The 24,092-nt window shown below is 56.1% G+C and overlaps 1 protein-coding gene across 3 annotated transcripts in view; it reads left to right on the top strand.

The window, feature by feature from the left end:
* The window catches only part of TRIOBP (TRIO and F-actin binding protein), a 51,875-nt gene that overhangs the window by 5,951 nt on the left and 21,832 nt on the right, over positions 1-24,092 (top strand). The window contains exons 3-9 of one of the 3 annotated variants that reach the window (XM_032346332.1): positions 110-305; positions 1,291-1,459; positions 5,148-8,061; positions 12,687-12,801; positions 13,490-14,665; positions 17,250-17,327; positions 19,413-19,550. In XM_032346332.1, the coding sequence (XP_032202223.1) occupies positions 110-305; positions 1,291-1,459; positions 5,148-8,061; positions 12,687-12,801; positions 13,490-14,665; positions 17,250-17,327; positions 19,413-19,550 (4,786 nt within the window). Of the gene's footprint in view, positions 1-109; positions 306-1,290; positions 1,460-5,147; positions 8,062-12,686; positions 12,802-13,489; positions 14,666-17,249; positions 17,328-19,412; positions 19,551-21,596; positions 21,743-23,462; positions 23,667-24,092 lie in introns of those variants that run through there. The other 2 variants (XM_032346331.1, XM_032346330.1) reach the window with 2 other exon arrangements.

Below are 24,092 nucleotides of genomic sequence, written 5' to 3'. Positions count from 1 at the left end.
CTCCCTCCTTTGGTCTAGTGTGAGGTGTGTGTGTATCTGCCTGGGGATATTGGTCCCTAATTCCCCTGACTTTTTGGGGAAGAAGTCATAGGTCTGTCTCTTCTCCCAGGGGTCCGTCAGCAGGGTCCTCAGCAGAGGTCCCCACCGCTGCCTCCGGGAGCCAGAGCCAGGAATTGGAGGCAGGACCCTCTCTGGAGGATCTGGCCTCCTGCCTGGGTGGCAGCTTTGACGAAGGCCTTGACTCTGGCACCAGCTCCAGCCCTGACCACGACACCCCTGATGATACCAGCGACTCGTCCTCCGTGGTGAGCTGGGGAGGGCAAGATCGCCCCTCCGTGCCAGCCCTGGGGTCCCACCCAGACCTCCAGACAATCCTCTTGCACCAGGGAACTGGGCCACGGCCCTCGGAGACTTAGCCGTCTCCTCGGGCCGCCTGGACCAACTGCCTGGGAGGGGCAGGGGTCTCATCCATGAAAAGACTGAAGGAGTATCAATGGGCAGGGAGATCCGCGTCAATCACCAATGGGGTCAGGCTGCCAAATACAGCGGGCCGGGATGTTGGGCGTGTTGTCCAGAGCGAGGATGAGACTGGTTCTGGGCTTTGTTCTGGCCACACACCTCTGAGCTCCATGACCTGCCCTGGCATAGATCTCTGGGGGACAGGGGAGAGGGAGCAGGCTGGGGAGCCTAGGCTGGGGGCCATTTGGCTGGGAGAAGAGAAGATTCGGGAACTTCCTGGGGGTATTCTCCCCTCAAAGGGCTGTTGCAGGGCAGGAGAGGCAGGTTATCTGTGAGACCTCCGAGGGAAAGTGATGGGACGGCAGGCGTGGGCTCGAGAAGGCTCACCACCTGCTCTGAGGTAGGGACTTTCATGGCCCCATTCCAGGGCAGGAAAACTGAGGCTCAGAGAAGGGAAGCAGCTTACCCGAGGCCATGTGTCTGGGAAGCAGAGAAACAAGGCTTTGAACCCACTTCTGTGTGCATCCTGGGGATGTCTCTGGGGACGCCTTTCTACCGCAGGGAGTCCAAATGCCCTGGGTTCAAGTTCCCTCCTGCCTAAACCCTTTCCCAGCTGCATGACTTCGGGCAAGTTCTTAGCTCTGACGTACATGCCTGCCTCAAGGGTTGATGGAAGATTAGCTAAGTTCAGCAAAGAGCCCCTCGGGGTCCTGAGTATATAGCAGGTGCTCCTCAATGTCAATGCCTTCCCCCTTATCTACCTATCTCCTGCTGGGAGCGCAGGTCCTAGGGGCTCCAAACACGCTTTCTCCTCCCTTCCCCCTCCCGCAGGACTGGAACACTGTTGCAAGGCAGGAGGAGGCCCCCAGCTGGGACGAGCTCACCGTGATGATCCCGAGGAAGCCCCAGGAAGGGCTAAGAGCTGACAGTGCCCGAAAGGCTCCATCTCTCCTCACCCGGTCTCCCGTGGGAGGGGATGCTGCAGGCCAGAGAAAGGAAGGTGAGTCCTGGCTAGGCCAGCTTGGTCACTGTGACCACAGGTGTGGTGATGGCCTGGGGCCTGGCCAGATCTCCCTGGCCATCTGGGTCCTCCGGCACTTCTTACTTTGGTGACCTGAGTAACAACAGTACAGTCCCCATGTAATTATGGAGCAGCCACAGTGTGCCATGTGACCTGCTTTAAATACATCATCTCACAACTGGTTGGTTAGGATCAGGTTGCAACTGACAGAAACCAACTGAAGATAAATGAAATGACTCACAGAAGTAAAAAAATTAGGCAGCTGTGACTAAAATTAGGCAGCTCTGACTTCAGGTATGGCTGAATCCAGGTGTTCAAATAGTATGAGAAATCGGGTCTCTGCTGTGTTTTCTTCTGCTTTGGCTTCCTTCTCAGCCAGACCTTACTCCTGGTCTTGGCATGATGAGCCCCAGCAGGACTAGGCCATATCGTACCTACAGATCAGCTCCCAGGAAAGAGGGTACAGTCTTCCCAGTAGGGTTTTCCCTGGGACCCAGCGTGGGTCCTATGCCCAACCTGGTAATCAGGGATGGGGTCAGACCCCAGCGCATACCTCATGGCCTGATAGTGGGGGAGGAGATTGCCTACAGGAAATCAGGGGGATTGTTTGCAGAGAAAAGGAAAAGGCCACTGGGCAGGCCAAGCCCCTAGATGCCCTTGACCCATAATGTGAGCCCGGTATGGGTGATGGGAGCACATGGAACATGGGAGTCCTGGGGGAGAGAGAAGCCTAATGTTGGGGGGCACCCACACTCTGACCCTCCCTCCAAACCTGTTTCTCCTGCTGTCTGTTCCATGTCACCACCATTCTGATGACTTAGGCCCCAAGTCTTGTGTTCACCTGATTTCTCCATTTCTTCACCTTTGCATTCAACCCGCAGTTCTGGTTAGCTTCACCTGCAGAGAACACCTCAAATCTGTCTCCTTTTTGCCATCTGTACAAGTACTCCCTGGCCAAGCCACCAGTGCCCCTGCTGGGATTGTCACCAGAGTCCCCTCCAAGCCTCCGGGTTCTGCCCGGCCTTCTGGGTCCATTCCCCTCAGCAGTTGGAGCCATCTTTAAAAACGCTAGGGGCACCTGGGGGGGCTCAATTGGTTATGCATCTGAGTTTTGATTTCGGCTCAGGTCATGTTCTCAGGGTCATGAGATCGAGCCCTGCATTGGGCTCCGTGCTGAGTATGGAGCCTGCCTGAGGTTCTCTCTCTCCCTCTGCGCCTTCCCTGCTCACATGCATGTGTGCTCCCTCTCTATCTCTAAAAAAAAAAAAAACAAAAAAAACAAAAGCAGGAATCAGATCTTATCACTGCCTCACCCCCATCGCCTGGCCCTCTCAGGCCCTGGGGAGAGGGTGCGTGGGAAGAAGTAAGATCACAGAGGAAAGAGGGAGCCAAATGTCTCCCTGGAGTGAGAGCGGCTAATAGGCAGTTGGGATTTTGTATGACATATCTGCTTTCTTGCTTCTCATGCAGGGCAGTGGGGGGGGGGGGTTGCCCGTCACTCTGAGCCCTGCTTGATCAAAGGTAGCCTCAGAGGGACAGGCTACACAGAGTCCCAGCACATCTGTAGAGCCTGCCCTGTGTGCACATAGGGGCGCTGCGGGACAGAAGTCAGATCCTGGGGGGGCGCTGGGCCGAAAGGGATGCTCGAGATGGGCAGGCAAGGAAGAAGGGTGGCGGGGATGGTGACCCAGCGGTGAGGCCCTGGGAGCTGTGGGAGCCCTGCTCGGCCAGCCCTGCCTCAAAGGGCGAGGCAGACGCTACAGGAGGATGGAGCCTTTCCAACGTGCTCAGCACTTCCCTCAGCCTAGGAGACGCAGTGGAAATCGAGAAGGCGGGCCCCCCCGATGGAGCAGGGATGCCCTTAGGGGTGGCCAGAGCCTCACCAGCCTTGGGAAATCCCCGGATTTTCTTTGAAATGCCGCTGGGAGGCCCTGAGGTTTTTGCCATCTTTGATTTAGAGATAATTTTGGATTTATAGCAGAATGGCAGAGAGTCGAGAGAGAGTTTCCATGATACCCGTTGCCCGGTTCGCCTAATGTTGACATCTTACAAAAGCAAAGTCTGACTACCAAAATTAAGAAATGAACATCGATAGAGCACCGCTGTCTAAACTATAGACTTTATGTGGGTTCGCCTGTCTTTCCCACTAATGCCCCTCTGTGGTCCTGAGCACCCATCCAGGACCCCCACTGCGTGGACACACCGTGTCTCCCAGTCTCCTCCAGTCTGATAGCTTTCTTGTCCTTCCTTGTAAGCAGGGGCGATCTAGCTGGGCTTGCTTTTGGAAAGGATCTCCCTAAATGGGACAATGATCCAGGGCCCCCAGAGCAACCATCTAGTCAAGGGATGCAGGTGGTTGATGGGATTGGGGAGGCTAGGAGAACAGGATTTGGAACAACATGGGGCGTCAGTTCATCAGACAACAACGAAAACCTGAAGTGCTACTCTGTGCTTGGTTCTGGTTCCTTGCTAGGTGCTGGAAATTCAGACTTCGGGGACAGCAGCTCAGAAAGTCGGGAGGAAGCAGAGCTTTCCAAGCAGAAGGGAGGCCATCTTAATCATGGCCTTTATTTTATTTTATTAAGATTTTATTTACTTATCTGAGGGAGAGAGAACGTGTGAGAGAGCTAGCCCAAGCTGAGGGGGTGGGGGAGGGGCAGAGGGAAGGGGAGAGGCAAACTCCTCACTAAGCAGGGAGCCCAACACGCGGCTTGATCCCAGGACCCCAAGATCATGATCTGAGCCGAAGGCAGACCCTTAACCCACTGAGCCCCACGGGCGCCCCTTAAGCAAGACCCTTAATGAAAGCAGTCGTGGCTCCTTCTGGAGGAGGCCACTGTACTCTTTACCCCTCTCCTGAAGCTCTGGCCCAGGGACATGCACACAGCTGGGGGCCACCCCATGCTGGGTGACCAAGGGCTGAGGGGGCTGGAGGGCGACTGAGGTCATGGTGGTCCGTCCCTGGGGATGGGAGTTGGAAGGGGTCCCTGTTTAGGGCAGTTGCAGTAATCTCTCCGACCAGGGCTGCTTACACTGTAATATGCTTGCAAATTACCAGGGAATCTTCTTAAAATGCAGATTCTGCGCAGTGCTCCCAGGGGTGGGCCCTGAGAGTCTGCATTTCTAGCAAACTCCCAGGTGAGGCCTACAGGTTCACAAAAGCCCATCCCAGGCTCATGGCAGCCCTGAGAGCCTCTGGGCCAGGAGCCTGTCTGGGTTGAGGAATGGGAGCTCTCTAGAGCTATCGCACATGATGAAACCTCATTAGAAGAGATATTGGAGGGGGGTCACAGAACCCCTTTGCAGGAAGTAGGCTAGGGAAAGGGAAGTTGCTAGGTAGCTGCCACCAGACCCACCTCTCCTGCTCTTGGGTCACATGGGCAATTGTCTGAACCGCTCTGGGGACCCCCAGTCTATGTGCCCTTCCAGATCTAAGAGCCTACGTCCCAGTGACCAGTCAGGCGGGGTTTCCATTTCCAATTCTGAGCCTCAGCTTAAGAGAGGCCTTGGAGCTTTCTCCGATCGAACTTGCTCCAAGGGGTGGGGTCACTTGGCCTGGACAGCGGATCCTCTAAGAAGGGGCTCTGGGCTCTGCCTTCCTCATCTGTCCCAGGGGTCGTGTGTGAGGCCCCTCCCCGTACCTTGAACCAGCCTCTCCTCTCTCCAGACCCCTGCAGTGGGAGCCGAAGTGCCGGACAGCACTGGGCGAAGCTCCGGGGAGAAAGTGGGCACTTCCTGGAGAGGCATCGGTCGGCGCTAACCCAGGTTTCCCGTGCGACACTGCCGGGCGGACCTCGTGGTGCCAGCCCCCAGGCTTCCTCTCTACATCGTTCTGCCCAGAAGGACGCTGCCCAGACTGCTTCCACACAGGTCGATACCCCCCGAGCCTCCTCTCCCACACAAATCGCCCAACGGGAGAAGCCCAGGACCTCGTCCACCCAACAGGACATCCCCAGGACCGCCTTCACACAGCACAACACCCCCAGAGCCTCCTCTCCCTCAAGAATCACCCAACGGGATGACCCCAGAACCTCCTCCATCCAACGGAGCAACCTTCGAGTTTCCTCTCCCACCAGAACCACCAAACAAGACAACTCTAGAACCTCTTCTGTCCAACAGGACAACATTCAGACTTCTTTTCCCACGTGTACTTCTCAGAGGGACAATCCCAGAGGCTCCTCTCCCAACAGAACCACACCGCAGGACAACCCCCGGACACCCTGTCCCCAACGGGACAATCCCAGAGGCGCCTCTCCCAACAGAAGCACCCAGCGGGACAACCCCCGGACACCCTGTCCCCAACGGGACAATCCCAGAGGCTCCTCTCCCAACAGAACCACCCCGCGGGACAACTCCCGGGCACCCTGTCCCCAACGGGACAATCCCAGAGGCGCCTCTCCCAACAGAAGCACCCAGCGGGACAACCCCCGGACACCCTGTCCCCAACGGGACAATCCCAGAGGCTCCTCTCCCAACAGAACCACCCCGCGGGACAACCCCCGGACACCCTGTCCCCAACGGGACAATCCCAGAGGCGCCTCTCCCAACAGAACCACCCCGCGGGACAACCCCCGGACACCCTGTCCCCAACGGGACAATCCCAGAGGCGCCTCTCCCAACAGAAGCACCCCGCGGGACAACCCCCGGACACCCTGTCCCCAACGGGACAATCCCAGAGGCGCCTCTCCCAACAGAAGCACCCCGCGGGACAACCCCCGGACACCCTGTCCCCAACGGGACAATCCCAGAGGCGCCTCTCCCAACAGAAGCACCCCGCGGGACAACCCCCGGACACCCTGTCCCCAACGGGACAATCCCAGAGGCGCCTCTCCCAACAGAAGCACCCCGCGGGACAACCCCCGGACACCCTGTCCCCAACGGGACAATCCCAGAGGCGCCTCTCCCAACAGAAGCACCCCGCGGGACAACCCCCGGACACCCTGTCCCCAGCGGGACAATCCCAGAGGCGCCTCTCCCAACAGAAGCACCCAGCGGGACAACCCCCGGACACCCTGTCCCCAACGGGACAATCCCAGAGGCGCCTCTCCCAACAGAAGCACCCAGCGGGACAACCCCCGGACACCCTGTCCCCAACGGGACAATCCCAGAGGCGCCTCTCCCAACAGAACCACCCCGCAGGACAACCCCAAAGCTTCTTGTATTCAACAGAACAACCCTAGGACCTCTTACAGTCAACGAGACAATCCACAGTCTTCCTCTCAGCGGGACAGCCCTGGAGCATCCTCCCCTCGATGCTGCACGAAACGGGACCACCCTGGACCGTCACCTCCCCATCGCTCCGCTCAACGGAACAACCCCAGGAATTCTTCACCCCATCGTACTAACAAAGACATCCCCTGGGCCTCCTTTCCCCTCCGCCCAACCCAGAGCGAAGGCCCCCGAACCTCTTCCCCATCTCGCTCCAAGCAAAGTGAGGTTCCCTGGGCCTCCATTGCCCTTCGGCCAACCCAAGGGGACAGGCCTCCTCAGACCTCCTCTCCCACTAGGCCAGCTCAGCGCGACCCACCTCTGTCCTCCTCCGGATCTGCCCAGCACAGCTCGCCATCTCAGGCTGCGTCCTCCTTCCGTAACCCGGGCCCCCACAGTGCCTCCCGGACCTCCTCACCTCTGTACCCTGCTGCCCGCGGGGCACCCCAGACCTCTTCGGAGCCCTCCCAGCCTCCGTGCTCGGTCTGTATTGGGCATCGGGACGCCCCTCGAGCTTCTTCACCTCCTCGCTACTTGCAACATGACCCATTCCCCTTCTTCCCAGACCCCCATGCATCTGAGACAGAATTGCCCCACCACACCCCCCCCTACATACCTCCAGCCGTGTGCATTGGACACCGGGATGCCCCCCGGGCTTCCTCACCCCCCCGCCACACCCAGTTTGACCCCTTCCCCTTCCTCCCAGACACATCTGATACTGAGACTCAGTCCACCCAGCACGACCCTCCTCAGCTCCCGCCACCTGTGTGTATTGGGTACCGGGATGCACCCCGGGCCTCCTCTCCGCCACGCCAGCCCCCAGAACCCTTCCTGTTATTCCAGGATCTTCCCAGGGCCAGCACTGAGAGCCTCGTCCCCTCCACAGACTCTCTGCACGAGCCCCCCCACATGCCCACCCCCGTGTGCATCGGGCACCGGGATGCGCCCTCCTTTTCATCCCTACCACGCCAGGCCCCGGAGCCCTCCGTCTTCTTTCAGGATCTCCCAGGGACTAGTATGGAGAGCCTGGCCCCCTCCACTGACTCTCTGCATGGCTCCCCAGTGCTGCCTCCCCAAGTGTGCATCGGGCACCGGGATGCACCCCGAGCCTCCTCCCCACCCCGCCACCCCCCCAGTGACCTAGCACTCCTGGCACCGTCACCTCCGCCAGGCAGCTCAGGGGGCTCCCGGGGCTCAGCAGCCCCTGGGGAGACCAGGCACAACCTGGAGAGGGAGGAGTACACCATGCTGGCCGATCTGCCCCCGCCCAGGAGGCTGGCGCAGAGGGAGCCAGGGCCCCAGTGCAGCAACGGCGGCCGCACCCGCAGCCCTGGCCGCGCGGAGGTGGAGCGCCTCTTCGGGCAAGAGCGCAGGTGAGCTCAGGGCGGGGCCAGCCAGGTGGGCTGGGGAAGAGGCTCCGTGGCAGGACAGGTGGAAGCTTCACAGGTTTAGGTGGCAGATGGAAAGGGTTCAGACCCCCACCGTGCCACTGACTGGCTGTGTAACCTTGGGCAAGTCACTTCCCACATTTTAGGAGGTTTTTTTGGACAACGGAGTGATACTGTGTGTAGCCTAGTGGTTAAGATCAAAGGCCAGGGTCAGGCGGGCTGAGTTCAAATCCTGGGTCAAACCCACTCCAACAAACTATGTGACCTCGAGAAGTGATTTAACCTCCCTGAGCCTCAGTTTTCTCATCTGTAAAATGGGGATAATGTTAGTACAGTAATTTCAATAAGGTCAAACTCTCAAACCCTTTCTTTGATCCAGAATCACAGGTTTATTTTTTTTCCTTCTTACTGAGAGAAAAGGAAGTACTTATGATTTTTTTCTGCTTTAAAAAATTTAAAATTTTAAATTTAAAAAATTAAAAAAATTTTTTAATTAAAAAAAATTTTTTTAATTCTTTTTTTTTTTTTTTTTTTGCTTTAACCAAGAAAACTCATGGGTCACCTTGAACTTCAGAGAACAGAGATGTCAGTTTAAAATGAATGACCAAAGCCACATATTTTAACTAAGAGAACTCCCAGAATTACAAATTTTGTAGAAGTTACATGTCATTTTTGTGAGACATGGCAACAGTGTCAGAAGTCCTTTCCATGTGTCCCACAGTGACCTTGGTCAGCAGGGACGCACAGGTGGTTTATGACCCAGAGCGTTGGCTTTGGCATAGCTGTGGGGAGGGAAAACATTTTCTCCTGATCTGGCTGAGATTCCTTTCTCTGGAGTTGCAGCGTCAAGAGTTTTCAAGAATCGGGGCTGGAATTCCATGAGTTAAGGTTAAGAGAACCCGAAAAAGTAGGTCTGGAAGTCTCAAAACTTAGGGTGTATAATTCAGTGCATTATAGTGTATTGACTGAGACGCAAAACCTCATTTGAGAACTTTCCACCACCCCAGGAGTGGGTCATATTTTGCATTCCAGAATTTTTCTGTTTTCCTTGGGGCAATGTTTTCTCTTAGATTTGAATCTACTAGAGCAACCTTACCTCTGATTCTTCAAATTTCCTTCTCCAGTTAAGTTTTATCCATTTACTACCATCCAGGTGAAAACCTGTGGGGTCTCCATCATTAATGTAATTCTCTCTTTGGCCTTAAAAGAAACCACACATACACACACATTTAAAAAAATTTTTTAGTTAATATATACTGGGTTATTTGCTTCGGGGGTACAGGTCTGTGAATCATCAGGCTTACACATTTCACAGTACTCACCACAGCACATTCCCTCTCCCTACCGCCCTGCCTCCAGCAACCCTCAGTTTGTTTCCTGAGATTAAGAGTCTCTTATGGTTTGTCTCCCTCCCTTGTTCCATCTTGTTTCATTTTTTTCCCTCCTTACCTGCCATGACCCTCCACCCTGCCTCTCAAATTCCTCATATCAGAGAGATCATATGATAATTGTCTTTCTCTGATTGACTGACTTCGCTCAGCACAATACCCTCTCGTTCCATCCACGTTGCAAATGGCAAGATTTCGTTGTTTTTTGATGGCTACGTAGTATTCCTTTGTACGTATCTACCACATCTTCTTTATCCATTCATCTGTTGATGGACATCTGGGTTCATTCCATAGTTTGGCTGTCGTGCACACACACACATTTGAATTTTCTTAGGGCAGCTTTAGGTTCATAGCAAAATTGAGTCGAAAGTACAGAGATTTCCCATTCAGCCCCTACCCCACCTGTACATGCAGCATCCCTCTCCCCAACCCTGACTACAACAGCCCCCGCCAGAGTGGAGCGTTTGTTATAAACCCTGAACCTACATTGACACGTCATTATTACCCACAGTCCGTACTTTACAGCAGGACTCCCTTCTGACGGGGCACATTCTGTGTGTTTGGACAAATGTATAATGACATGTATCTACTGTTATGCTGTTACACAGAATATTGAACTTCCCTAAAAACCCCCATTTCTTTTGTCTTTTATGATTACTATTTTTGGTCCAATATCAATTTGCTTAACTTCGATTTTATCTGCTAATTCAGCGGGGACACTAAAGGTCTTTAAACCACAGTTATATTTTCTTCTTCTTCTTTTTTTTTTTTTTCTTATGGGGATAACTTTGAGAGAGAGAAAGCATTTATAATAGAAGTCAGGAATATGTTTATAATCTTGTTAGCCACTTAATTATTTTTCCATAGGTACTTATATTCATTTTATTTTACTCTTTTTAAAGTTGTTTACCTTTTTAAAGCTTTATGGTAGTATAATTGATAGACAAGAAAAATTGCATATATTTCATGTCTACATTTTGGTGAAGTAAACTATCTACTTTTTAACCAAGGCTTTATAACTCTACTGAAGACTTAAAGTTTTTTTTTCTCATGTATGGCACTTTTTCCAAATAGAAAAACATTTTCTGTCTGAAGATAAAATTTTAAAACCTATTTAAATATCTGTAAGGGACTGAAAGTTTTGAGTGGGTGGCTAGAGGACCATGCTTTTATGTTCTCCTATATATCAATTCAACATGTGTTTATTGAGCATCTACTCTGTCTAAGCATTGCGTAACTGAGCCTGGAAAATTTCTCTTAATGGGCTATCACATTAAAGCATTAGGCGTTTTGGCTTGAGGCTGCATTTTTCTCCCCTAGATGCCTTTGGAACCCCTTATCTTAGCATCATTTAAATACTTAGTAATTTCTTGAATTTAAAACAGAGCCTTCATGGAATTTGCTAAACTTGATGACTTTTGTTCTTTTTAAAAGATTTTATTTATTTATTTGACAGACAGAAATCTCAAGTAGGCAGAGAGGCAGATAGAGAGAGAGGGGGAGGCAGGCTCCCCACTGAGCAGAGAGCCCGATGCGGGCCTCGATCCCAGGACCCTGAGATCATGACCTGAGCCAAAGGCAGAGGCTTTAACCCACTGAGCCACCCAGGCACCCTGCCTTCTGTTTTTTAATACCCCCTCTAAGTAGAGTAGAGACCATCCAAACCTCCAGAGGAAACATGTTTCCTTTGCCACACCAACACTGAGGAAGAGGCAGCCCAAGGGGACGGGCTTCTCCTTTGGCTTCTCAGAATGTTCTTGAATCCTTTCTTGATTCCACATAGGGGAAACTTCTCAGAAGGGATGAGGGTTGGGCAAGCTGGGGTTTATACGGAGAGTGCTTCCACGCAAAAGATCACCCATGCTCCTGTCCGCCCTGCACCGAGTGCTTTTCTCTATTCTCCTCCCCAGCCGAGTCACGTTTGGGGCTTTCGCTTTGTGGAGCCTCCAACATCTGGTTCTGGGGAAAACTCCCTCTGAGGCCTCAGATCTCCCAGAGCAAGGAACCCCCCTGGTCTCAGATAGATCAAAAATGGAAGCGGATCAGGCAGCACTCAAACACAGAAGCCCTAACTCCAGGGGAGAGAAATTTGGTTTCTTGTGAGTCTTCTGCTCAGAACTCAAAAGAAAAACTTGATATTTTAAAAAATATTTTATTTATTTATGTGAGATCGAGAGTGAGCGAGCATGAGCAGGGGGAGATGCAGAGGGAGAGGGAGAAGCGGACTCCCCGCTGAGCGCAGAGCCCGATGCGGGGCTCCATCCCAGGACCCCGAGATCTTGACCTGGCCGAAGGCAGATGCTTAGCCCACTGAGCCACCCCGGTGCCCCTATGGGTCTGATTCACGGCTACCCCAGTAAGCAGGACAATGAACTGGAACGAGGGACTTTTTACAGCTTAGAGGTTGGATGTGGCAACAATGCCCGGAGTCCAGGCGTCTTAGAAGTGACATTTGCATGGACAGTTTACGTTGGCCTTTCCGGGAATGTAGAGGATGTTTCTTCCTTCTGATCTTGCTCAGAGCTCTTTTACCAGCAGCTACGGTGGCCTGCGATGTTCAAGGCTAAGTGCTAGAAAGCTCTTAGTTAGCGAGGGGGAGGAAAGGCGAGCCTGGGAAATCCCAAACTCACCATGTGGACAGGAAAAGGGCAGTGAGAATGGGATATGGGGGCACGCAACTCTCTACATCTCCCCTCCCACCTCAGGGGGTGCATGGACAAACTGGGACGGCCAAGGGCTTGGCACCTGGAACATAGGAAGTGCTCAGTTAGTGTTTGCTGTTACGATCATGTGTGCAGAGTGCCTGGCACACAGTAGATGCTCAATAAATCTTAATTCCCAAAAGGTCCAGTCTAAACTTTGTCTAGGGGTGAGTGGTGGGCTGCTCGTGGGGTGGTGGTCAGAAACAGTAAGTATTAAGTGAGACAGGAGGTAGTCGAGGCCAAGGCTAAGCGCCCCCCCACACACCTGTACTTAAATTTTTCCCCACTTCATCGCCCTCCGAGGTAGATAGATTAGAGTGGTCGAGCATCCTCATTTTTCAGAAGGGGAAACTGAGAACCCGAGAGGATCATCCCTTACTTGGGGCCCTTCGATGTGGTCATGGTGGGGCTTCCCAGTCTCCCACATCTCCTCCTGTTGTGGGCGGGAGTAGAGGAGCAGGGATGCTGGGAGTGGGACAGCCCCAAGGTCCCTCAGAGGGGGGGCTGCGTTTGCTCATAGGAAGTCCGAGGCACCGGGGGCCTTCCAGGCCCGGGACGAGGGGCGGTCGCAGCGGCCCAGCCAAGGTCAGAGCCAACTTCTCCGAAGACAGTCCAGCCCTGCCCTCAGCAGGGAGGTGAGCACTGCCAGTCTGCCCCGGGGCCCCTGCACCCCCGAGACATGGGCCACTGCTTCTCCTCTCCCCCAGGGACCAGGCAGGGGTCTTGGGAGGGGAGGTCCTTTTGAAAGGGTCAGAGTTCCCATCATGGACATCCAGCTTCCTGTTCTCCCAAAGAGCCAGCAGCTCTTGGCAAAATTGAGAAGGACCCCACGTTAGTCCTTTGAAGATAGCCCTTCTTCAAGGGCTTAGGCACCTGCTATCTTGAGGCGTTTTCAGGGAAAGCTCTGGATGCGTCATTCCAGCTTTAAGGGCTTTCTCTTCCAAGGTGGCGAGTCGTATTTTTAAAGAAACTCTTAGAGAGCAAGGCCGACCCAGTGGAGTGGGGTATTGGTGGTGAAAATCCTGGAACCTGATAGCGCAGGTCGGAATCAGTACCTTGGCCCAGGGGGTGCGGGGGAGCAGGAAAGTAAGCAGCATTTTAAAGATCTCTTTCTGAAAGTGAGGAGACGGGGTGAAAGGAACGAGCTGACCCCCCTAGGGAGGGAAATCAGGGACCCTAGGTGCTTTGCGACCTGCTGTCCTCCAGGCTGCTGCGGAGACACAAACTGCCTCTCCCCAGGCCTGGTGAGGACCAGTCTGTCCTACAGAGGGGCTGCCCGGTCAGGGTCCTGGAGCCTCACCGAGCCCCTCACCTCATCCTCAGGTAACCAAGCCCCTTGCGAAGCAGGCAGAACCGGCCCGGCGGAGTCAAGCAGAGCCCTGTCGTCCCAGGAGCCCTGAGAGGTGGCCTGAAGGGGACCGGCGGCTCCAGGGGAACTCGCTGCCCCCAAGGACATCAGCCAGGACCCCTGAGAGGGAGCGGCGGGCAGAGAGACCTCTGGAAAGTGGCCGGGCAGGCCCAAGACAGACTCTGGGGGGGTGGCGGAGTCAGGAGAGGCCTCCAGGAACCCAGGGCCCTCACAGACGTCTGGAGAGAGGGTGCAGCAGCCCGCAGGAGGGCCCAGGCCTGGGGGGCTGGCAAGGACTTGGGGAGCCCAGCCAGGGGCTTGCCAGAGCCCCAGAGGGAACTTGGAGGGGCCCTCTCAGGGAGTCCGAGGAGAGCTGGGAGCAGCAGGGTGGCCCGACTGGCCTCAGGGGGCAGGCAGAGGCCTGGGAGGAGCCCCCCGGGAATGGGTTTCGGGAGGCCGCTGACAGGCCCGCTCTCAGAGGCTGGGCCAGCCTGCAGGAGCTGCCCAGTGCCCACCAGACTAAGAGCCCCCCAGAGAACTCCAGGGTAGGCCCAGAAGAGTTCTTGAAATCCCAGAGGCCTGAGATACCCACTACCATGGGCTGGGGGGCTGAGGGAACGCGCCCACCCCTGCACAGTCCTGAGAGGCGATCCGAGCTCGACTGGAAGGACCTTGTGGGCCTTCTCGGGGCGCCCAGAGAAGGGGCCTGGGGCCGGATAGAGGAGTCGATGCTCACCTCCCACCTTCCCAGGTTGGACTGGGAAGGCCTCCTGGAGCTCCTACGGGCCCAGCTGCACCACAAGGACCCAGCTGGACACTGGGGTCCCCCGGTCCCGGCTTCAGGGGGTCCCCCGGCCCCGGCTTCAGGGCCAGAGGTGGGTTCCCCAGGCACAAATGGCACCCCGGAGCTAGAGCGACAGGGCCAGCCTGATGGCTGGGAGGAGTCCACCCTGGTCAACGGACAGAGCCAGAGCGCTGGGCAGTGGCCCGGGAGCTCCGCCCAGCCGCCCAGCCCTGCCTGCACCTCCACCCAGTGGCCAAAGACCAGAGTGACGAGGGGACCAGAGACCTCACCTATGGCTGGTCTGGAAGAGATGGGCCAGCTGGGGAGCAGGAGCCCTACAGAGGGTCCCAGCTTGCCAGAGTGGGAGGTAAGTTCATCTCCCGTGCAAGGGGCAGCCTGACAATCTGCCCCACCCAGACAAGTATCCTTCGAAAGGCCTCCCTCTGGCTCCTGCACACCCTCCGAGGCTCAGCCCTAACCCTCCCTTCTGACCAGCACTTTCCCAGCCCCCAAACTGGGCAGCAGTGATAACGACCCACACTCTTTGATGAGCGGCATTAGCTCCCAGCTAAGCCCGGGTCTGAATGTTTTCTAATATTTTCCTCATTTAATCTCCATAGCAACCTGATGAGAAAGGCACCGTGTATTCACAGATCAGGAACCTGAGGCCCAGAGAGCACACAGCTAGTGAGGGCTGGGGCAGGCAGGCAAGCAAGGTGCTTTGCCCAGGGCGCGCCCCTTTCCATGCTGCCCAGGCTCTGCTTCCTGTGGCCTCTGGTGGCTCCCACTTGACCCTGGCTGGGACCGCAACCAGTGTGGTCAATTCCCCTCCCCCACTGCCCTATTCAAAGTTCCTCAAAGTCCAGACAGCATCACTTAGCCCTCTCTGGCCCCTACAGCTTCTCTTAGGCGCAGGGAAGAGGTTGTGCCAATGCTGATTGGGTTGAGCCAAGAGCTAAGCCCTGCTGTTTAAATCAGGGCACGTGTGCAAGGTAGGCCCAGGGCCTGGCACAGAGTGGGAGCTCACTAGGTCCCTTCCCTGCCTCCGTTGCCCCAGCAGCAGGGACCCTCTGCCATTGCCTGGAGCCTCTACCTGAAGATGGTGGCCAGGGAGGGTCCCGGAGGCCAGAACGGGGCCTCAGCTCCCTGGAAACACAGCACATGCTTTGGGGCACCGAGCTTCTCTTGCCCTGTAAAATGGGACCAGCTGCTTCCCATCTAGCCTTCGCAGGGGTGGTATGGAGGCTCTGCCTGATCACCCAAACTCCCTCACTTCCTGATGTCCCGCCCCACGCCACCGCCTTCCTGGACGACAGGGAGGGTTCATGGTGTCCTGGGTTCTGAGCCTGGTGCTTCACACCTTATGCCTCCCATGCCTCCACCTGAGAGAAGGCTTGGCCTCATCCAGCATTTACTAGGGGTCATGCATGTATCAGTTGTCCCCAGTGTCCAAAACCCCGGTTTTTAACTGCCATGTTGTAAATCCTCAGAGCACAGGACCCGCCCGGGAGCCCCTTCCGCTGTATTTCTCCGAGGCTTTTGTCTGCTGGCTCTCCAATCGACTCAGTGCATGGACAAAAGAGTTGCAGGGATGAACCAGCTTGGTCCTGCTGTCTTGGCCAGAGGGAGTTCGGGGAATTTGGAGCCCCCCAAAAGGGGGGGGCTGTCAGGCTAATCAGGGAGGCAGATGGACCCCAGGCAGCTCGGGGAGGAGGGGTGCTCGGTCGCAGTGGATGCTGGGACACGGCTGCCTGGCCCCGCTCTACTGGAAAGATCCTTCACCTGTATTTGCTCAGTGGTGAGGCCTCGGGAAGTTAGCCATTGCCTCCAGGGAGGGGCGGGAGCAACAGGTATTTAAGGGCATTTCACGAATGACATCGCAGAGGTATTTACCAGGTTGCTGGGGTGCCATTTGGTCCCCCTCTTTGCAAATCCTTGGCCTGACCTCCCTCTGGCCTTCCTCCCACCCCATATTCGCTCTCTCTTTGTGGAGCTGTTGGCAGAGCTCCGCGGGACCATCTCATCTCCCTACCTTTGCACGGGCTTTTCCCATTGCTTAAAATGCTCTTCCCTTCCCTCTTCAGTCACCAAACACTCGTTCATTGTTCAAGTCTTAGACCAGGTGCGTTGCTCCGAGATACCTTCCCTGAGTACCCACCCCGCCTCTACATTGGTAATGCTTTCCTTCTAGGCTCAGTGGTTCTGCTCCCCTCCATCTGGCCACACTCAGTTACCACTTCCCCCATAAGAAAGACGGGCTGCATGGGGGCGGGAGCTGCGCCTACTTTATCTCTGCCCTTCTGGCCCCTGGCTCAGGACGTGACACAAAGGAGGAGCTCAACTCGATGGATGATTGATCAGGGAATCCATGAACCTTGAGTGCATGCAAGAAACAAATGGAGGGTGGGTGGGTCATGGGTAGATGATGGATAAATGGTGGACAGTGGTTGTGTAAGTGGGTGATGGACAGATAAATAGGTAAATATACTACATGAGAAAGGGCTGTTGGGTCGAATGTTGGGTGGGTGATGGTGGAACAGGTAATGGGAGTTGGATAGATGATGTTGCTTAGATGACAGATGGGATGATGAACTGATGGAGGGATGAATGTGAGTAGAAAATAGATGGATGGTGTGTGGAAGGGTAAATGTGGCACATGGATGACGGGCGATGAATGAATGTTGGAAGATGACGGATGGTTGGATGTTGGATGGGTTGAGAAAGGCTACATGGATGGAGGAAGGATGGATGAGTAGGATGATGGATGTTGAATAGGTTAGTGAGTAGATAATATAGGGGTAGACTTTGGCTGGTTGGATGGATTATACATGGGTCTATGGATGTTGGATGCTAGATGGGTGTTGGATGGATGGATGACGAGTGGTTGGATAAGAAGGTGGATACAGTCTGGGGAATAACATGGGTTAAGCTGTGTTCTTTCTTATCTCCAGTTCCAATCAGAGGAGCCCGAGGAGTCAGAACCAAGCAAAGGCCAAGACTCACTGACCGACCAGAAGCATGCAGACTCGGTAGTTGGGTCATGGGTGTGGGCTCATAGGGAGGTAAAGGGAAGGGAAATCAGGTTGGAGGGCTGAGGTCCTCTGATGAGCTCTGGGATGGTACAGACCAGGGTTGGCTCCACCGTGGGGTCATCTGTGTGCCTGGTAGGGCCTTGAGAGGAGGGGCTCCAGAGGTTCTGGGTCGCAGAGCCATCTTTGGGCCTGAGGTTCTGCTTTTGACTTGCAAGGATGCCCTGAAAAGTCACTCCTCTTTTCTGGGCAAATGGCAGTTTGACCCCGATGATGACTGAAGGCAAGGCCCTTCTGGTTCTGGAGGGCTGGCCAGGCAGGGAAGAGGGGTAGAGATTCCAAGAGCTGGAGCCAGAGAACCACTGAAGAGGGCTGAGGAGGTGCTGCTGTCCTCTGAGCCTGGATGGTCTCCAGGGCCCGGGGCGGTTGGGAGAGATGTGTGCAGGGGGCGGGACCCAGCGAGCCTGCCTGGAGGCCTGGCAAGCGGCTGGAGCCCATCACTGTGCCCCGCCCCTCCCACAACCTGCCAAACAGACTGTTCTCATCACCCTCAGCCTCCAGAGAGGTGAGGTCAGAGCGGACAGCCTGGAGCAGTGGGAGGCAGGGCGAAGGAGACAGACTGCTTGGGGCTGTGCTTTCCTCATCCTGCCCTTGTTGCGCTGTTTCCTTGCTGCCGCCGGAGAAGCTGATTGGTGGTGGTGGGAGAGGGGGAGGCATCTGTCTGGCAGCCTGGAACCCCCTGGTCTGGCCCTGGCGCTCATCAGAGCTGGGCGGGGGCGGATTCTGTCCCTCCCCGTGCAGATGAGGGAACGAGTCATCCCAGGTCACAGAGCGAGGCAGAGGCTGACCTCCAGCTAGAAGCTGGAGCTCGGGACCCCCATCCTGCAGTCCCTTTGATTGCTGGTTCTGTCCCGATTCCTCACGTGGCCTCCCCCAATGGCAGCGAGATTTTCATGGCTTTGTGGCCCGTCTCCCCGTCTGTGACACGAGAGGGGACAGAGGACTGGTCACTAAAGGTGCTTCTAGCTCTCACAGGGGCTCCGGCAACTTTGCTCTTCCTCTTTCTGGGTTATTTCTTCATACTTCCTGGGGCCAGAGTTTGGTGAACAAGGAAGAAATAGCCATCTAGGGGTCCCCCAATAATCTCCACCAACGTGGCAACCTCTCAGTATAGCCCCAGGCAACCAGGACTGGACAGAGCCGATGCCTGACTTGTTCGCTCATTCGTTCATCCATTTATTCATTCATCCACGTACACTTAACCAGCACCTTCTGTATGCCTGGGTGTGGGCCAGGAGCCAACTGGATGCATGGAGCTCCTGGTCCAGTGGCCAGAGCTGTGCGGGGGGAATGTGGTGGCAAGGTGGGGGAGCAGCCCCTCCCCCAAAGCCATCCTGGGCCTGTGCTCTGATGCTTTAGGTCCCATTGCCAGATGATCTCTTGCTTCTGAAAAGTGGGGATACCTGGACTCTGTCCTTCCTCTCTGCCAGTAAGCTGCGCCTCTGCTTCTCTGTGGCCTGTCTCCCCAAGGATGTCTGCAAAGGGGCCGCATTTGGGGGGCCTGCCAGGGGTGGTTGCAAAAGTCTGTGACTCATTCCTTTCCTGGGGGAGAGAGGAAGGCAGATGGGGGGGTACTTGTGTGACCTTTTGGTTACCGTGGGGAAGATGGACCCGGAGTTCCCACGTCTTTAGGTATTTCAAGAGAAGCTGGAACTATGCAATTATATGTTAATCTCCTGATTCTTTAACATTGGAACCTAACGCAAAATAATCTGAAAACCCTATGCAGGCTGAACACATGGCAGGGGTCTGCACGCCCCTCCGACTGGACACCGGTGGTCTGACTTTAGGGTGAAGGGCATGTGTCCAAAGGCGCTGAGCCCCAAGAACCCTATCAGGCGAACACCCCGTAGTGTGAATGAGTTAACAGGCTCTTTCCTTGGCAGCTCTGTGAGACGAGAAAGATGGGGGCCCTGGGCCTTTGAGGTGGGCGTGGCAGAATAGGCAGGGGAGACTGTACTCAGGGACCTGCCCCCCATCCCACCAAAAGGACCTGGGGGGCCAACACTGGACCCTGTTTGACAGGCAGACAAGAGGCCAGCGGAGGGCAAGGCTGGGAGCCCACTCAAGGGCCGACTGGTGACCTCATGGCGGATGCCCGGGGACCGTCCCACGCTGTTCAATCCGTTCCTGCTGTCCCTGGGGGTCCTCAGGTGGCAAAGGGTAGGCTGGCTCCAGTGGGGTGGGAGGGATGAGGGCGGGAGAGAGTGGGAGGGGAGAAAGGACGTTGGCGTCAAGAGAGGGAGAGTGGGGGGTGGGGGGTTGGAGGCGCCTACGCCAGCAAGGAGAGATGGAAGCAGAGTCCTAAGGCCCCCGTGGTCTCTACGAGTGACTGCGATTTCCCACTTCCTGGACAGGACTGGGGCTGTTTTTGGTTTTCGGGGTCAGGTGGGATTGAACACACAGCTGAAAGCTCCCAGTCAGCACCTGGGCCCAGGGGAGCCAGGCTGAGGGAGGAACGGAGAGAGGGGTGGCCTGCGGGGGGCTCTGGGATTGCAAAGTGTGTCTCAGACCTGGGCCCCAGCCTGTTTCACAAACATCTGGCATTACGTAAGCTACCCGCTGCCCTGAGAGGCCTGTAAACACTCGGGCCTCTGGTTCAGGGTTTCCTCAAGGGCGGGGAGGCGAGGCAGCTGTGACCCACTCCCTCCTGCCCCCTTCACAGCAGAGACAAGCGGCCTGGCCTCCCCAGGGACCACTGGCAGGCTCGAGGGCTCTCTCTTCTCTTAGTGACAGGCCGACTCTTGTACTCTCGTTGGCTCTGGGTCTGGCACTAGGCTGGGCACCTTAGGGACAGGACACCCATTTTGCAGATGATGGCACGGAGGCTCACGGAGGTGAGCTGACTGGCTGGCGTTGCATTGCTAGGGCTTAGAGGAGCCAGCCTCTTGCTGATTTTCCTCCTTCCTAGATGAGAGGATGCCTGCCGCGAACCACCCCAAGCCTCAGTGGCCACATCTGCGTAATGGGGAAAAGTCGATAGCGACTCTCAAGGCTGCAGAGAGAGCTCAGGGAGATCCGGATGCACAGAGATGGGTGGGGGGGCATGTCCAAACACTACCTTTCCCAGCCACTGCATGATTGCCTCTATGCGGCTTTTGGTGATCAGACAAACATGTTAGCCGGGCACGGTGGGACCTTCAAGCCCTGGGTGAGATGATAACCAGCATGTATTGGGTGCCTCTGTGCTCAGTTCTGTGTCCCGTATGTGACATGCCGTGGTCATGCCGGATCGCGTGGACTCCTCAGCACCAGGCACGCTAAGTACGGTGCACACTGTCCATTTTACAGATGAGAACATGAAGCTCAGTGAGGAGAGAGACCGTTTGTTCTAGGTCACACGGGGGCAGAGCTGAGATTCGGTCCCTGCTCGCCTTGACCGCAGAGCCCTCCCATCTCCGTGCTTCCTGCTCTCTTCCGAGCTGCTTGCAGCCCTGAGAATCTTCACGGATTTTCCCCATTACACAGATGTGGCTACGGAGGCTCATGAGTTGGCAGCCGGTTTCTCATCTGGGAGAGAGAACAGTCAGGAGCGATGGGATGGAACTGCCAGCAGGGACTCCCAGACAGTTCCTTAGAGCGGCTTCAAACATCTCTTGGGTTGGAGAGTGAAATCGGTCCCAGGTCAAGAGCCAGGAAGCCCAGGCTTGAGTTCTGTCTCTGTCCCTAACGTGTATGGCTTTGAGCCATCATCACCCTCTCTGAGCCTCACGGTGTTATCCTCAATCGAGTAACAGTTGGAGATGGATAACCCTGCAGCTTGGTGGTGGCCCTGGGTCCCCGGGTCTGTGCCATCTCTGTCTGAACAGGACAAGCTGTGGCAAGGGAGTCATTCCTTCGTTTGTGCATGCCTTCATCGGACCTCTGTTTACTGAGGACCTACTGTGGGCTGAGGCCCTGGGCTGGTCTCCAAGATAGTGGCAAAAACACTCTTGTCTCTGCCCACGAGAAGCTCAGTGTGATGAGGACACTGACGCGGAACTGGTAAGAACACAGCGTGGTCATCCCTTTAGTGGCCGGATATACAGACTAGCAGGGAGCACCGGACCAGGAGAGTCTCTGTGCTGGAGGCACTTCGGCTTCCTTTAGACTGAGACCTGGAGGGTGAGGAGTCATTTTCTGAGCAAACAAACATTTGGAGAGACGGAAGGGAGGGGCAGGAGAGAGAGGGAGAGTGTATGTGTGTGTTGGGGCACAGAGGACAGGAAGAGAAGTGTTCCAGACCCGGTGGGGAATGCATCGTGTAGTCCCATCCGAGGTACAAAGGACCTGACTTATTCTGAGAATTACCAGTGGCTCCATGTTCTGTGTCCCTGGCATGTACAATATGTGTGTATAATAATGGAAGACAACAGGTAAGGGTCCGATTATGATGGACGCTGACTGCTTGGCACAAGTAGGCAGAGCTGATCTACTAGCACCCGGGAGGTGTTGAACTTGGAGCAGGGAAGTGATCTGACAATCGCTGGGTTGAGGGTACTACAAGAGGAGTCCCAGAGGCCAGGAAAGCAGCAAGGAGGCTGGTGCTATCAGGGGCCACTGGGCCAGAGTGCTGGTGGCTGGGGAGGTCTTCTGTTTATTCATTCACTCTACCAAGGACCAGACGCCTGAGTGAGGTACAGGGGCAGAGTGGGAAGACTCAGCATGTGGAGGCAGAAAGGCGTGTCTAAAGGAAGATAGGCTGGTTTTCAGCCTCATTCCTTAAGGGTGGAGGAGAGGCACCCAGAGGGAAATGCAGGGAAAAAACTTCAGCTCCCTGAGCCTCTGTTTCTTTATCTGTGAAGTAGGGAGAGTAATTCGAGTTTTGTGGGTTTTTAAAAGATTTTATTTATTTATTTGACAGAGAGAAACGCAGCAAGAGAGGGAACACAGGCAGGGGGAGTGGGAGAGGGAGAAGCAGGTTTCCTGCAGAGCAGGGAGGCTGATGCAGGGCTGGATCCCATCTGGGATCATGACCTGAGCCCAAGGCAGATGCTTAACGACTGAGCCTCCCAGGCGCCCCGAGAGTAAGTATAGTCATGACAGCAATAATTTTTGAACTCCAAACTGAGATGGAAGAAAATTTAAAGGGCAATTATTCCAAGCTCTCCTGTACCCCGCCCCCAAACGTTAGCTAACTAGGGCTAAAGGGGTTGTTCTAGGCGCTTTACTTAAATTAACACTTCATCCTTACAGGAACATCACGACAAAAGAGCATTATTCCCTTTTACAGAGGGTGAAGTTGAGGCCCAGAGAGGCCGAGTACCCTGCTGAAGGTAACACAGGGTTTGAATCACAATTCAACAAATTCCACCGCTGCAAGGCTCAGAGGAGCTCCTGCAGGCAAAAGGCCTCTTACAACCTGCCAAGTGCTGGGAATGTGAGAAACGGGTGTAGCCCACATCCAAGAACCCAAAACCGGGTTCTTAAGCCCAGAAAGACCGGCTTGGGAGGAGGAGCCATTTGGGGAATGCCCTACCGTTCCAGAAGTCACTTTGTGCTTAGATTACGTGCTAGGAATCCCGTCTCTTCTTACTGTGACCTTGGGCAAGTCGGCCCACCTCTCTGAGCCTCTCTTTTCTCATTACTAAAATGGGGACGGGGACACCTCCCTGTCAGGTCTTTGGTGAGGCAGAAACTAGGTGACACAGGTAACGAGCGGGGCTGGGCGAGGGGGACCCGCTGAGCTGTTAGGACTGGGTGCACTGCCCACGTCTCCGTCAAACCGAGGGGCCGAGCCGTTAGTGGACCCATCGCTCCGTCCGGCGGCTCGCGGGAGCCAAAACAGGGCGACTGGTTGCCACACCCGGCTGCCCCCGCCCGGCACTCCAGCGCCCGGGCCGGGCCGAGTCACCTGCACGTTGAGTCCTTCCTTCCTCCCTGCGCGCCGGCGGCCGGAGTCCGGCCCCCCGCTCCCTCCGCCCCCTCCGCCCCCATCCGCCCGCCCGGACCGCCCTCGCGCGCCCGTCCCGTCGCGGCAGGCCCCGCCTCCGGGCCGGCCCGCGCTCCCATTGGTCTGCCCGCGGCCCCCGCCGCTGTTTGTCCTGGCTTTCTCGCCGCCCATTGGCCCTCCCAGGTCCTCCCAGGAAGTTTGAAAAAAAAAAAAGTTTTATGGGCGGATGGAAGGGGCCGGGGCAGCGCCGGGGAAGGGAAGGGCCGGAGGAGCGGCGGCGGGCGGCCGAGAGGGGCGGCGGCGGCGGCGGCGGCGGCGGCGGGATTCCCGCGCTGCTGGGCCCGGCCCGAGAGCCCTTACCACCTTCCTGCCTCCTGCTCCCGCCGCCCCGGGGCGCCGCCATGACGGTGAGTGCCCCCGCGGGGCAGCCCATCTGCGCCCCAGGCCGGGCGGAGAGCGACGGCCCGAGCCAGAGCCGAGCCGTTCCCCTCCGGGACACCCCCTTCACTTCCCGGAGGCGAGAGGAGGTCTCGGCCGGAAGACAGGGCGACCCCAGCAGCACAGGCCGGCCGACCTGCCTCAACTAACCCCCAATTTCTTCCTCACCTTTCCGGGCGAGGAGCCAGGGCGACCTCGACGCAGTGGGAACTCTCTGTCCTGGGCAGCCCCTTCCGACCCCCCGCCCCCCCGCCCCACCGCAACTTTAGCTGGACCAGTCGCGGGCAATTTGGGATGGCCGTTTCCCACCTCCCCTCCAGCTCCCTTGCGTTCTCCCGAACTGCCGGACCGGTAGGGACTCCCAAGGCTCCAGGCAGTGGGAGGGAACGAGGATG

This window comes from Mustela erminea, chromosome 6 (assembly GCF_009829155.1).
Source record: "Mustela erminea isolate mMusErm1 chromosome 6, mMusErm1.Pri, whole genome shotgun sequence".
Lineage (NCBI taxonomy): Eukaryota > Metazoa > Chordata > Mammalia > Carnivora > Mustelidae > Mustela > Mustela erminea.
This window is presented reverse-complemented; position numbering and strand designations above follow the sequence as displayed.